Here is a 15,677-nt window from a genome sequence, read left to right on the forward strand (position 1 = left end):
CTTAGCGCAAGCGCGCTGCGTACCATGCGCATGCGCATTTTTGCCATTTTTTCTCTTAATTGCTGCACTGCGAAAATCGGCAGCGAGCGAACAACTCGGAATGACCACCTATATTGTGTAAAATCTAGTACATAGTATAGTCAAAACTGGCCCTTAGTCAAAATCTCACATAGTCAAAATCTCAAGTAAAGATAGTCAATATCGGTGGTTCAGGGCTCCGGGGAGCAGAGGCGTAGGGAGGGCGGTTCCAGCAGAGCGCAAGCTCCAGGCGCTGAAACTGCAAGAGTTCGCCCGCGGGTTCCGGAGCAGCAGGGAGCGTGATCAGCGGAGCGACAGTACCCGTAGCTGCAGGGAGTGTGATCAGCGGAGCGGAGAGTCCAGGGGATGCAGGGAGCATGATCAGAGGAGCGGCGGGACCTGTAGCTGCAGGGAGCATGTTCAGCGGAGCGACATGTCCCGAAGCTGTAGGGAGCATGATCAGTGGAGCAGTGGGTCCCAGGGCTGCAGGGAGGGTGAGCAGCAGAGCGGCGGGTCCCGTGAGTAGTGGAGCAGCAGGTCCTGGAGCTGCAGGGCGGGTGAGACACATACTCTCACCCTGCTGGCTAGTGTATATGGGGCTACCTGGCGTAAAGTGTATGTGGGGCTGCCTGGCGTAAAGTGTATATGGGGCTGCCTGGCGTAAAGTGTATCTGGGGCTACCTGGCAAAAAGCGTATATGGGGCTACATGGCGTAAAGTGTATGTGGGGATGTCTGGCGTAAAGTGTATCTGGGGCTACCTGGCATAAAGTGTATATGGGGCTACCTGGCGTGGAGTGTATATTGGGCTATCTGGTCTAATGTGTATATGGGGCTACCTGGTGTAATGTGTATGTAAGGGATACCTGGCGTTATGTATATGTAAGGGATACCTGGCATAATGTGTAAGTAAGGGATACCTGGTGTAAAGTGTATGTATAGGATACCTGGTGTAATGTGTATTTAAGGGATACGTGGTGTAATGTGTATATAGGACTACCTGGCGTAATGTGTATATGGCACTACCTGGTGTAATGTGTATATGAAGCTACTTGGCGTAATGTGTATATGGGGCTACCTGGCATAACGTGTATGTAAGGGATACCTGGTGTAATGTGTACATAGGACTACCTGGCGTAATGTGTATATGGGGATACCTGGCATAACGTGTATATAGGGTTACCTGGCGTAACATGTATATGGGGCTACCTGGCATAACATGTATATGGTGCTACCTGGCATAATGTGTATATGGGGCTACCTAGCGTAATGTGTATATGGGGCTACTTGGCGTAATGTGTATATAGGGTTACCTGTCGTAATGTGTATATAAGGCTACCTGGCATAATATATATAATGGGCTACCTGGTATAATGTGTATAAGGGGTTCGACTGAGGTGTAATGTGTGTAAGGGGCTCCACCATGGTATAATTCAGGTTTCTGTTGCAGGGAAGGTGATGGAGCTGGGGTCTGAGGAAGGTGAAGGCTGAGGATGGTGATGGGGTTGGGAATGGTGAGGGGGCTGTGGCTGAGGAAGGTTAGGGGACTGGGAGATGAGGGAGACGATGGGCTGGAAGCTAAAGAAGGTGATGGAGCTAGGGGCTGAGGAAGGTGATGGACCTGGAAGCTGAGGAAGGTGAAGGGCTGAGGAAGGTGATGGAGGCTGAAGATTGGGCTGTGGCTGAGGAAGAGGAGAGGCTGGGGAGCTGAGGATGGTGATGGGTCTGGAAGCTGTGGCTGAAGAAAGTGATGGGGATGTGTTTATGTATATATGGGGGGGCAGGGTGCCGTGGCATGAGCTTGCTCTGGGTGCAATGGCTACATGCTACACCTCTGCCGGGGAGTTCAGGGGAAAGTTGCAAAGTCAAAATCGAAGATAGTTAATAGCTCACCGTGTGTATGCACCTAAAGGAATATGCATTATATATGTATAAATGAAAATCACTAGGTACTTTATTGTTTGTGTCTTTTTAAGCTGCTCAATTTACCTTGAAGAACTTAAATGTTGCCATTGACATGTATGGAGGAAAGTAAATTACAGCAGTCTTTACAAGCACTTCTACCACAACCCACCTCACTCATACCACCCAGCTCATATCACTCCCCTATTCCCCACCACCCTGTCTGTTGTGGAAATATTAAAAAAAGGAGAGATGCAAAATAGACAGCTATTACAGTTAACTCTGGTGGCTACAGCGGTCTAGTGAAGTCAATTAGGTCAAACTGGCCTTGGCTAGATCAAAGACATAATACATTTATCAAAGACATAAAAAGCACTTCACTACCAATGTAACTTTTCCACAAAACATCACATATATAAAATATTTTCCAAAACTGCCCCTTCTGTATATTTTTATTATGCTTATGAATACCCTGTAATACATCTATGTGTTGTTGTTGTTGTTGTTGTTGTTGTTGTTGTTGTTGTTGTTGTTGTTGTTGTTTTGTTTGTTTTTTTGCTACTTCATCTGCCTTATTGGCGACTAATAAAATGTTGTGTTTTTATTTATTTCACTATATATATTGAGTACAGTATGTGCTTTAATTTTTTTATTAATTTTTTTATGTCAGGTTATTTTTCTCTTGGCAGACATTTTATATATATATATATATATATATATATATATATAGGAGATAAAGTCAGGCGGCACTCACGGATTTCAGACAAACAAGTAAGGAGACGACCACTGCTTGTAGACTTAACGTTTCGGTTTATTAACCGTCTTCAGAAGTAAATTATATATAAGTAAAGTATATATATAAAATAGAAGAAGCAACATAGCTATGTTAGTTAGAGAATGAGGGGCTAGTCAAAGGATATGCCTTACAAATTGTATACCAACAGGATGCCAACGGTCAGAATACTGACAGCGACCTCCTGATGATTGTAATCCCAACACTTTTTGAAAGGTAAGCTAATTCTACCACTTACCCTGGACCATCAGGACAGAGGGGCACCCCACACACATTGGGGGGAAGACGGAGAGCCAGCTGGGGGAAGCAGAGGACCAGAAGCCGCTTTAAGCCGGTGACTCTGCAGCTTGCAGCCATAGACTCCTCACCAATTTGCTGCACCCTTGCACTGCAGGTCGCTGCCGCACGGTGTTGATGTGGGGGGGGGGGGTGAAAGTGTCCCCATCCCCTGTTCCCTCTTGTGTGCTGGAGCCGCAATGTCAGTACTGCAGGTGTGTGGAGGGAGACTCTGATTGCTGCCCCTGGCACTGCAGTCCCAACATGGAGCCAGCGGAGGATAGAAGCAGCAGGTGTTGGGGAATTCTCTGATGGTGAGTGATGGCCTGAGAGTTACCCTTCATATGTATCTCCCCCCTGCTCTCCTCTTATCCATGTGTATCCCCTGCTCCCACCTCATGCATACGTGTCCCCCCTGCTCTCCTCTCATCCATATGTATCCCCCTGCTCCCCTTCCACATATACCCCCCCCCCCTGCTTCCCGCTAATCCATATGTATCCCCCCGAGCTTGAATCTTTCTGAAACCATGCCCCCTCCCCATTTAAACCATGCCCCCTTTTCGGAAGTTTACAAGGACACTTTTATTTTAAGCGTGGGGGGCACCATTTTACCTCTTGCCCTGGACACCAAAAACACTAGTTATGCATCTGTCCTCTCCCCAAACCTCCCTACCTGCAGCCTAACCCTAACCCTCCCCTCCCATAAACTAGCCCTATCCCTCCCCCTAGTGCCTAACCTTAATCTCCCCTCCCACAGCCTAACTCTAACCCTCCCCGACCTACTTACATTCAGGATTCAAGCTCACTGGCGTATCTGTAATGGGTGCAAGGTATGAGGTGCACATGGGCCCTTGGGTGCAGGGGGCCCAAACACTGCAAACCCTGCATCCATTTAATTATCCTCACCTCTCCATAGGCCCGACGCTGGCTGCACAGTGGCAAATATCACTCAGAAAATGGCTGCTGAAGCTATTTTCCAGTGATTTAAGCAAGCGCAGTAGAGATGTCTACAGGAAGGTGGTGCAGGCGCATTATTCCCGGAGACCTGCACATGTGCAGTAGACTCTGTCACAACGCAAAAGTCTACTGCACCACCAAAGAGGCGGACACTGCACATGGGCCCCCTCCTCCCTGAAAGCACCACTGTTCAGGCTGCTGGAGTTCCGTAGCCGGGATTCTGAGCGGTGAAAACATCATTCTTGGTTTAGAAACATTTAACACATTTTTACTATTATTACTTTAGCAAGCATGTAAAAATAAATACTTACCATTATAAAGTTGTAGAGAGTCTGCGTTGAAATCCAGAGTTTTTTCACCAATTAATATTTGCTTCTTTAGAGCGTCAACTATATAATTTCTAAAGCTACTGACTGTATAAACTGCTGTCGGATTATCTTCAATATTATTTATGGAGGTATCTTCAATTTTATTGGAATGGAGATTCATGAGGTCCAAAGTTGCATTGTTAATGGCATCAGCATCTCCATCAAATATTACAGCATATTGTACTTCCAAAACTGCTCTACATGGAACAATTAGACGAACAAACATTTTACAACAAGAGTATAAAAAACATTAAAAAGAACATAAATATTAGATATGTCATAGAACAATGCACTAGTCAATGTCTAATGGAAGATAAGAACTATATACTTGTAGCTAAGGACATTAGCAGAAGAGATTATGAGTCCAATTTACAGGTCATAGTGATCACGAGGGTCGGATTAAGGGCCACATGGGCCTGGAGCTGAAAATTTTCAAGGGCCTACACTGAGAAGGGGAGGAGCTGTGACCAGAGTTGCCTACCCTCCCTCATTCTGCAGGAGACTCCCTGAAATAGTAGCAATCTCCCTCACTCCCTGAATAGACCAGCAATTTCCCTGATTTTACTTTACGTTCTTGAGGTATAAAAATAAATCAGAGATAAATACATTCAAATGAGTTCATCAGTGCCATTTCCCTGCATTGTTAAAGGGCACAATGATCCCTATGGCTACATGCATTTTAAATAAGGTTTCTCTTGGCCACTTACAGTATATGGAAGCTCTTCTAAAACATAATACACAAACAATTCCTGAAAAATATCAGTGTCTTTTCTTCAACATCTTACTATCTTTGGGGCTCATTTACATTTGGATGTAAGTCATGTTTATGACACGCCTCTCAGATGTAGCCGTACACGTCCGCACTGATATGTGTTACGGTCATAATCTCCCTGAAATGCTTTTTCAAAAGTAGGCAAGTATGGCTGTGACTAGTGCTGTGTGGGTGTGGTCAGAGCTATATGGGTGTGTACACCCTATACACTACTGTATAAACCCTAATGTCTCCCTAAATACATAAACATAGAAAATATGCATCATTTTGTGAGAAAATGAAAAAACTATTTTAATACTTATGATTTATGATTGTTGGCCAGCTGTGTGCCTGGTCATCATCCTGCTGCTAGCATGATGGGCCTTTTATATGTGGAGGCCTGGAGCTGTAGCTCCATCCGCCCCATTGTTAATCTGGCCCTGGTGATCACCACAGAATATATGTAATGAGAAATTTGGAACTCAAGAAACAATGCAATTCCTATTTTAAGCTTTATTCAATTCTATGCAAATAAGTGACACACAAAGTGAATATTCAGTTTACCCTAAGATGGATACAAGGGGGAACCTTAAGGAATACAAGTGTGTAAGTAAACGTATAAAAACTTGCACTAAATCACAGCAGCCAACGAGATTCTATAATTTTTCTGTTATATCAGAGTTTCCCAAAGTCCGCCATTACAGTTCAGGGTTTAAGGATATGCATGCTTGAGCACAGTTGGTTAAAGGGCCTTATTCAACTTCAGTTGCAAAATTACAAAATTGAAAATTGGGCGATTATCAGCAGACTGCACATGCGCTACGAACACTTGTGTGTGCGAAGGCTAAATTACAATCACAATTTAATGAAATGCAATCGCAATTTGATTGACAGCTAGTGACCGTTTGTGGGTGTGAACATGGCGTTTGTGGGGAGTGGTTGGAAAGATGCAGGCGAATCATGGCTGATTTCGGGACATGTTTCTGACGTCATGGATTGATGTCAATGGATTGTGACTAAAAGCATGGCAGCAGTGTGACTGCATTCTCATTATTCTGAATAGCCCTGAGTCAACCGAAATTGTTGATGTTATTCGATTTCCGCATATGCATCGCAATTCTGCAATTGCATAAACAATTTTGCGATTGCATAAGTGGGTGTCTTTTACCTTTCTGCACGGCTCTTCACATGTGATTTTTAGCAGAAGCAGGATTGAGAAAATCACAATTTCTCAATAGCGACCCAAGCTAAATGAGGTCTTAAGTCAACTGCGCTCAAGGCATACTTGCCTATTTTCCTGGAATGGCCGGTGAGGCTCCCAAAAATCTTGTGGCGCTCCCGGCCTCCCAGAAGGGTGGGCAAGTTCCCCGGCCAGGCGTCATCTACCCACTACCCCCTGCAGTCTGCCGCAGCCCACGGCATTACCAATCATATCCTCCCACAGCTGTCTCGAATTGCTCCGCCCCCTGCCTAACAATGTGGTAACCTCGGCATTATGTAGCGGGGGCAGGGCCACAATGACATAGCCATACTGTCATGCCCCTGGTTCCACCCCAATTTAGCATCAGTTTGTCCTCTCCAAGCCCCTCGCAGTGCTGACCTTGCTGCTCCCTCCCGGAGTGGGCAGCCAGAAAGTTGTCATGTATGTCTCAAGTATGGATAGCCTTAAAACGTGGCCTACAATAGCAGAATTTTGGAACCTATTTGTTAGACTTTGAAAGTAAATATCTGACAATATCTGGCAATTACATGAATGTAGCTTGTTAACTATACCTTCTATCCAGTAATACAGGACTGAAATAAAAAGAAAAGTCGCATTAGAATGTACATTGTACAGTAGCTATTTTACACATTTTCATGGTTTACCATGCTAGAGATATACAGTATATACAGGCCCGGCGCTACCCGCTCAGCAAAGGGATGCAGAGCAGGTAGGCACCAGGCAGGAGGGGCGCTCTCCCTGCTCTGCATCCCTGCTGAAGCACTGTCCTGTCCCCCCTGCTGCTGCTGACTACTGCGCCTATCACACTGACAGGCAGCCGCAGCAGTGCCAGCAGCATGAATCCTTCTCCCCTGTGACAGTGAGAGGAGTGTCAGTGTTCTTTCGGCCGAAAGGGGGTGTAGCTACACAAGACCATGCTTTTGAAGATCTGGCTTACATCCACTTACCACTTACTGTGGTAAGTGGATGTAAAAATAATGTGAGAGAGAAAGTGTGTGTGTCTGTGTATGTATATGTATGTGTGTGTTTGTTTGTATGCATGTATGTATGTATGTCTGTATGTATGTGTGTATCTTGTGCAGGGCTATAACGAGTGTGTGTGGGCAGAGAGTTCACATCCATAGGCTTGCACGGATCTCCTGCAGTTCAGGGCCCAAGAGGCTGTAGTAACCCCCCGGCCCTATATGACGCTCGCAGCTTGCTTTGGGATCAGCAGCAGTGGGAACCATCTAACCCCGCTATGGGGCTGGTTGACCTCTGCGTGAGAACATGGGCAGGCATTCACTGGCTTTTGTGTGGGAGGCGCAGCGTACAGGGACATGGGTCAGTTAGGCACCTCCTTCTATCAGGATGCACAGCACTGCCTATACAGAGTGCTGAGGCTGGAGAAGGTGGTGTGAGGGGGTGTCTGACATCCCGTGCGCACGGGCCATGGACCATGTGCAAGTTGCGAGTGCCATGCAGGGCCAGAGGGTTACCAACAGTGACGTGCGGTGGGGTGAGGTAGAGCCTTTCCTGTCATACTAACCTTTGTGCCAGAGTTTTGACTGTATAAAGTATATAAAAAATACAAAAAATATATTAGAAATATCTTCTTTGCATTATTTGAATTATTTTTATAGCCAAAACTCCGGAATAAAAAGTCTATGGCAGGTGAGGCAGTGCCCCCCCTCCCCCCCCACCCCCCCCCCACCCTGCCTACTGTATCTTTTCCGCACATCTCTGATCAAAACTCACCAAATTTCCAGGCGTTTATACTGCTGCACCTGTGTATAATGCCCAGATGTATATACTGCTGCACCTGTGTATAATGCCCAGATATATATACTGCTGCACCTGTGTATAATGCCCAGATGTATATACTGTTGCACCTGTGTATAATGCCCAGATGTATACACTGCTGCACCTGTGTATAGTACCTGGATGTATATACTACTGCACCTGTGTATAATGCCCACATGTATATACTGCTGTGCCTGTGTATAATGCCCAGATGTATATACTGCTGCACCTGTGTATAATGCCCAGGTGTAATCACTGCTGCACCTGTGTATAATGCCCAGATGTACCCTTTGGCTCATATATTGCATGTAAATCTGTCTCTGGTGCTAGCCAGTGCCTCCTGAGCCATTTAGTTCACCGCACGTCCCTGGTTACCACGGCCTCTTGGGCCCCTGAGCCGCAGGAGATCCATGCAAGCCTGGCCATGCTGGGTCAGATGGAGGCTGATGAGGACGACTGCCGTGTACCCGGGCACACTCACAGTGCGCCGGAAGAGCATCAACACCAACAAGTTGGTCCCTGTCCCCAGCTCTGAGCACATCATAGAGATCGTGGGGGGGCAGAGTGAGTTCCCCAAGGCTCTGCGGGCAGGGGGGACTATAAGAGGGATTCCTGGAATGGAGACTAAAAAGAGGGACCACTAATGGAACAATGAGGACTAAAAGGATGGATCACTCATAGGGACAATGGGGACTAAAAGTAGGGGACCATAAAGGGACATCGACATGCCCAATCACCTGTACAGCGCAGGGATGAGGACAGTACCAGATGCAGCTGGCAGCACAGGATGCTGAGGTGTAGTTTTGGGATACAAATGACTATGGACTGCTGCATATTATTCTATGTTATTCTAGTTTAATGTGTGTAAGGGGCTGTTCCTGGTGTAATGTGTGTAAGGGGCTGTACTTGGCATAATGTGTGTAAGGGTCTGTACATGGCATAATGTGTGTAAGGAACTCTACCTGGCGTAATATGTGCAAGGGGCCGTTCCTGGTGTAATGTGTGTAAGGGGCTGTACTTGGCATAATGTGTGTAAGGGGATCTACCTGGCATAATGTGTGTAAGGGGCTGTACCTGGTGTAATGTGTGTAAGGGGCTGTACTTGGCATAATGTGTGTAAGAGGATCTACCTGGCGTAATGTGTGTAAGGGTCTGTACTGTACCTGGTGTAATGTGTGCAAGGGACTCTACCTGGCGTAATGAGTATAAGGGTCTGTACCTGGCGTAATGTGTGTAAGGGGCTGTACCTGGTGTACTGTGTGTAAGGTACTCTACCTGGCGTAATGTGTGTAAGGTACTCTACCTGGCGTAATGTGTGTAAGGGTCTGTACGTGGCATAATGTGTGTAAGGAACGCTACCTGGCGTAATGTGTGTAAGGAACTCTACCTGGCTGAATGTGTGTAAGGGACTCTTCTGTAGTGTAATGTGTATATGTGGCACTACTGTATGTTGTGATTTGAATAATGGACACTACTGTGAATGTAATGTGAATTGGTACTATTCTGTGGCCACGCCCTTTCCCCATGAAGCCACACACCTATATTTTTGTGCAAGCCTTCGGGGCACACTCTCCCTATTTTGGATACGGGGGGAGGGGGCACCAATTCTCTTTCTGTCACAGGGCACCAAAATGTCTAGTTACTGCTCTGTCTATGTGTATATGTGTGTGTGTGTGTGTGTGTGTGTGTGTGTGTGTGTGTGTGTGTGTGTGTGTGTGTGTGTGTGTGGGCATAATGTGTATAAGTGGCACTTCAGGTAGCTGTATCATAAAGCATACATCATTCTTTAACTATTCAGACCTGCTTCATCGCATTATCGTGGTAAAGCGGGTACATACTTCGCCAGCATGTATTAACATGCTTGCTGCTGATATTGGAGTGCGTTCGCTCATCTCTCCGGTGATACGCGTCCTCCAATATCAGCTTTCTTTGGCGGCTGCACCAATAGTGCGCATACACTGTCACACTCGCTCCCACGGCCTGCTCACTGGGCATGAGTGAGATCTCACTAATATCGCGAGATCTCAGAAGGAGCCCAAAGCCAGCAGCCGCTGCAGGCTGCATTGTGTATAAGCGGCACCACTACTGGGGGCATTATGTGTATAAGCAGCATTACTACTAGAGGAATTATGTGTATAAGCGGCACTCATATTGGGGGGCATTATGTGATTAAGCGGCACTACTACTGGGGACATTATGTGTATAAGCGCCACAACTACTGGGGGCATTATGTGTATAAGCGGAACTACTACTGGGGACATTATGTGTATAAGCAGCACTACTACTGGGGGCATTATGTGTATAATCGGCACTACTACTGGGGCATTATGTGGATAAGCAGCACTACTACTGGGGCATTATGTGGATAAGCAGCACTAGTATGTGCAATGTAATGTCAATGAGATTGTGCTGCTATGTGGTGTAATTTGTGTGTACTGTGTGGCTATGCCCCTTCCTCGAGAGCCCACACCTTTTTTTTTCAACGTACACTGTCCCCTTGTAAAGTAGGGAGGGTGCAAATTTATATTTTGCAGGAGGGCGCAGAACACTCTAGCACCGGCCCTGCGTATATATTCATATTAACACTTTTCTATTACTATGGAATCTATGTACTAAGCCTTGGAGAGAGATAAAGTGGATGGGGATAAAGTATCAGCCAATCAGCTCCTGTAATTTGTCAAAAATAGCCTGTAACATGGCAGTTAGGAGCTGATTGGCTGGTACTTTATCCCTATCCACTTTATCTCTCTTCAAGGCTTAGTACATAGACCCCTATATGTCTGAATATAAAACCGTGTAAGCCATACCTGATTTTTTGGACTATGATTCGTTTATATCCAGGCAAAGCTTGAAATATACTTTCCATCTGTAAAATTAAAGAAATGATGCACTATTTTATTTACCAAACCCGATTACAACCATTACAGTGATGGATATAATATGAAATACAATAACCCAAAATGTTTATTTGTAAAATGTACAATGTGCAAAAAAAAGTCCTGCAACATTATTGTAGAAAATACATTTAACTCACAACAAATGAGTGTTGTAAAACAATGTTACCTAAGGAACAGACAAAACGTAACTTTAACAGAGTGCTTACACCTGGTCCATTAATTCTTCTCAAATCTTTCAAAGCAAACAGTGTACTTAGGGGCTGATTCAGAGATGGACGCAGCCTCACGCCTGTACACAGCGGCCGCGTCCATCTGGTCTGCGCACGCGCACTGACTGCAGTGCGTATGCGTGACCCATCCTGGATGCGGCCACAAGGAGAAGGGTCTTGCACATGCACTACGGTCAGTGCGTGTGCAGAGACCAGATGGACGTGGCCGCTGCATACAGATGTGGCGGACGTTCGCAGGGCGGCGACGCGGCATTCGGGGGGTGGGCCGGGCTGTGATCTAATTGCAGATGCATCGGGAGCAGGCCATCACACATGCCGGGCGGCCTTGACCTGTGCTGGGCAGCCCCAAGCATGTGAGGAGATGGACGCAGATCTGGCTGTATATACAGCGATCTGCGTCCATCTCTGAATGAGCTCCATAATGTGTATTGTTAATTATATACAGTATTTGGAGTACTGTAATTTAACACTTGTGAACACTGCTTGTGCCAAAATTGATGCGAAATGTAATAAATATTTGTCAGTATGTGTGCTTATGCACAGGTCCATCCACTGGCAGTATGTGTGCTTATGCACAGGTCCATCCACTGGCAGTATGTGTGCTTATGCACAGGTCCATCCACTGGCAGTATGTGTGCTTATGCACAGATCCATCCACTGGTGGTATGTGTGCTTATGCACAGGTCCATCCACTGGGGGTATGTATGCTTATGCACAGGTCCATCCACTGGGGGTATGTGTGCTTATGCACAAGTCCATCCACTGGGGGTATGTGTGCTTATGCACAGGTCCATCCACTTGCAGCATATATGCTTATGCACAGATCCATCCACTTGCAGCATATGTGCTTACGCACAGGTCCATCCACTGGCAGTATGTATGCTTATGCACAGGTCCATCCACTGGCAGTATGTATGCTTATGCACAGGTCCATCCACTGGCAGTATGTGTGCTTATGCACAGGTCCATCCACTGGCAGTATGTGTGCTTATGCCCAGTCCATCCAATGGAAGTATGTGTGCTTATGCACAGGTCCATCCACTGGCAGTATGTGTGCTTATGCACAGGTCCATCCAATGGAAGTATGTGTGCTTATGCACAGGTCCATCCAATGGAAGTATGTGTGCTTATGCACAGGTCCATCCAATGGAAGTATGTGTACTTATGCACAGGTCCATCCACTGGCTGTATGTGTACTTATGCACAGGTCCATCCACTGGCAGTATGTGTGCTTATGCACAGGTCCATCCACTGGCAGTATGTGTGTTTATGCACAGGTCCATCCACTGGCAATGTGTGTGCTTATGCACAGGTCCATCCACTGGCAGTGTGTGTGCTTATGCACAGGTCCATCCACTGGCAGTATGTGTGCTTATGCACAGGTCCATCCACTGGCAGTGTGTGTGCTTATGCACAGGTCCATTCACTGGCAGTGTGTGTGCTTATGCACAGGTCCATCCACTGGCAGTATGTTTGCTTATGCACAGGTCTATCCACTGGCAGTATGTGTGCTTATGCACAGGTCCATCCACTGGCAGTATGTGTGCTTATCCACAGGTCCATCCACTGGCAGTATGTTTGCTTATGCACAGGTCCATCCACTGGCAGTGTGTGTGCTTATGCACAGGTCCATCCACTGGCAGTATGTTTGCTTATGCACAGGTCCATCCACTGGCAGTATGTTTGCTTATGCACAGGTCCATCCACTGGCAGTACGTGTGCTTATGCACAGGTCCATCCACTGGCAGTATGTGTGCTTATCCACAGGTCCATCCACTGGCAGTATGTTTGCTTATGCACAGGTCCATCCACTGGCAGTGTGTGTGCTTATGCACAGGTCCATCCACTGGCAGTATGTGTGCTTATGCACAGGTCCATACACTGGCAGTATGTGTGCTTATCCACAGGTCCATCCACTGGCAGTATGTTTGCTTATGCACAGGTCCATCCACTGGCAGTGTGTGTGCTTATGCACAGGTCCATCCACTGGCAGTGTGTGTGCTTATGCACAGGTCCATCCACTGGCAGTATGTTTGCTTATGCACAGGTCCATCCACTGGCAGTATGTGTGCTAATGCACAGGTCCATCCACTGGCAGTATGTGTGCTTATCCACAGGTCCATCCACTGGCAGTATGTTTGCTTATGCACAGGTCCATCCACTGGCAGTGTGTGTGCTTATGCACAGGTCCATCCACTGGCAGTATGTGTGCTTATGCACAGGTCCATCCACTGGCAGTATGTGTGCTTATCCACAGGTCCATCCACTGGCAGTATGTTTGCTTATGCACAGGTCCATTCACTGGCAGTGTGTGTGCTTATGCACAGGTCCATCCACTGGCAGCATGTGTGCTCAAGCACAGGTCCATCCACTGGCAGTGAGTATGTGTGCTTATGCACAGGTCCATCCACTGGCAGTGTGTATGTTTATGCACAGGTCCATCCACTGGTTAACCTATTTTTTGTTCTGTGGCATCAAGTGAGTTTAGTAGATTCTATAATATATTCCTCAAAGCTTATTATGGCTTGTATTTCAAATTAACGATAATGTGTAACTAATTGCCTTTGGCAGAACTAATGAATAATTATCATCATCATCATCATTTGCAAATAAGATTGCTGCATATCTTAGAGATAAAATGTCGCATACAGTAAAGTGGAAACAGCCATTTTGTTGTCTGAAAACAGAGCCTTAATAATGGTCATGAAATGCCCACCTTATGCAGCTGGTGTTGGAGAATGACAAAGGATTACAGGATTAAGGGGAGATGTAGCAAGCCTTGGAAAGAGATAAAGTAGAGTAGTTACTCAGAGCAACCCATCTGCTTCTGTCCTTTATCTAGTGCAGTCCTTGAAATGACAGATTCTGATTGGCTGCTTCGGATAACTACTTCTCTTAATCTCTCCCCAAGGCTTGATACATCTCTCCTTAAGTATGTTCTAAAAACCCATATAGGAGGGACGGGGATGGGTCGTTGGGTCGACCCAATTTAGGTCAACAGTCATTAGGTTGACCACTATTGGTCGACGTGCATTAGGTAGACAGGGTAACTAAGTCGACATGGTCATTAGGTCGACCGGTCAAAAGGTCGACATGAGTTTTGTAAAAAAAAAAATGTGTCGTTTTCTTCATAAAAGTGACGGGGAACCCCAATTAGTGCACCGTCTTCACTCGCCATGCTTCGGGCAAGGTACCTCGCTCCGCTACCGCGGTGCTCTGCACAGGTTAGTAGTGGATCGTAAAGTATGAAAAAGTCCCAAAAATTATAAAAAATGTGAAAAACACGACCTTTTGACCTGTCGACCTAGTACAGGTTGACCTAATGACCATGTCAACCTAGTTACCCTATCGACTGTTAGGCGCCGGGGTCCGCTCATCGGTGCGGCCCGGCGCCTAGCAACCAGGGACGCCGTACGCGAACAGCCGCCGGCTCCCTGGTAACGCTGGACGCCGGGCGCGCTGAGCCGCACGGACCCTAGCAACGGGGACGCCACTGGCAGACCGTGTTCCCTGTTGCTAGGCTTTAAGGGTTAATGTTTTCTCCTGCTCTCTGGCCGGGCAGCAAGGCAGCTGCACGGCATTTATTCTAATCAGCCTTTTGGCAGCTGATTGGAGGACTCCTTGTTAAATACACTCCCAGTGCTTCTCACAGACGCCGGTAATAGCTTCCTGCATGCTGTCTTTGTTTGCTGAGAGTCTGTTCCAGTCTTGCTGTATCCGGTCATTCCAGTATTGGAAGCTCTGAACTCGGAAGTTTGTCATCTAATTCCTGGAGTCCTGACTAATCACCATATAACATCCAGTGGTGTTCGTGAGTCACGGCCTTGCCGTGTGTTGCGGCTTGTCCGCTTTATTATTTATTATTTATGTTTTGGTGCATTTTGCGGAGGGTTCCGCTTCCACAGGTCCACTCTGGTATCCGGCGGTGCCGGGTAGGAGTATTGGACAAGTGGATTTTGGTTGTCCTTTTCCCTGGCGGGTTTCCGCACATACTTTAGGTTTTGTCAGTTAGCTTGTAGCCCCTGGCCTGGTTGTTTAGTCAGAGGGCCCCTTGTTATCACCCTGTCTCGGATTTCCCTTTGTCTCCCATTAAGACCTGAGGGGGCATCGGAGTTGGGCAGACTTAATCCGCCCTTCAAACGCGGCTGCCATGGGCTCAAGCAACCATAGTCTCGCAGGGGATTTCTGACAGCACGGGCGAGACAACGGAGTTAGGGCGCCAGGGGCTATTTTCCATTCCCGCTCCCATAACCAGCATTCCCTTCCAGTACTCTGACCATTGCCATGAGATCTCCTCCGGTCAGGAGTACTGGAATTATAACATTATTACCGGCCATACCAAAACCTAAAATTAAACTGGGTTTAATTTTTTCCTTATTCAGTTTTGTAAGAGTTATCGGCCTCATGAATCCCACAGGTTTAGGGCCAAATCCTGGTCAGCTCCTAGTCAGCCAGATTCAAGAACTTACTCAGATGTTTCAGG

General features: G+C 46.7%; 1 protein-coding gene across 3 annotated transcripts in view; it reads right to left on the minus strand.

The window, feature by feature from the left end:
* The window catches only part of IMPG2 (interphotoreceptor matrix proteoglycan 2), a 182,761-nt gene that overhangs the window by 61,565 nt on the left and 105,519 nt on the right, over positions 1-15,677 (minus strand). For all 3 annotated transcript variants that reach the window (XM_063953576.1, XM_063953575.1, XM_063953577.1), the window contains 3 exons: positions 10,875-10,933; positions 6,837-6,857; positions 4,256-4,509 (listed from right to left, as the gene is read on the minus strand). In XM_063953576.1, coding sequence (XP_063809646.1) covers positions 4,256-4,509; positions 6,837-6,857; positions 10,875-10,933 — 334 coding nt within the window. The remainder of the gene's footprint in view (positions 1-4,255; positions 4,510-6,836; positions 6,858-10,874; positions 10,934-15,677) is intronic.

Source organism: Pseudophryne corroboree, chromosome 2 (assembly GCF_028390025.1).
Source record: "Pseudophryne corroboree isolate aPseCor3 chromosome 2, aPseCor3.hap2, whole genome shotgun sequence".
NCBI lineage: Eukaryota > Metazoa > Chordata > Amphibia > Anura > Myobatrachidae > Pseudophryne > Pseudophryne corroboree.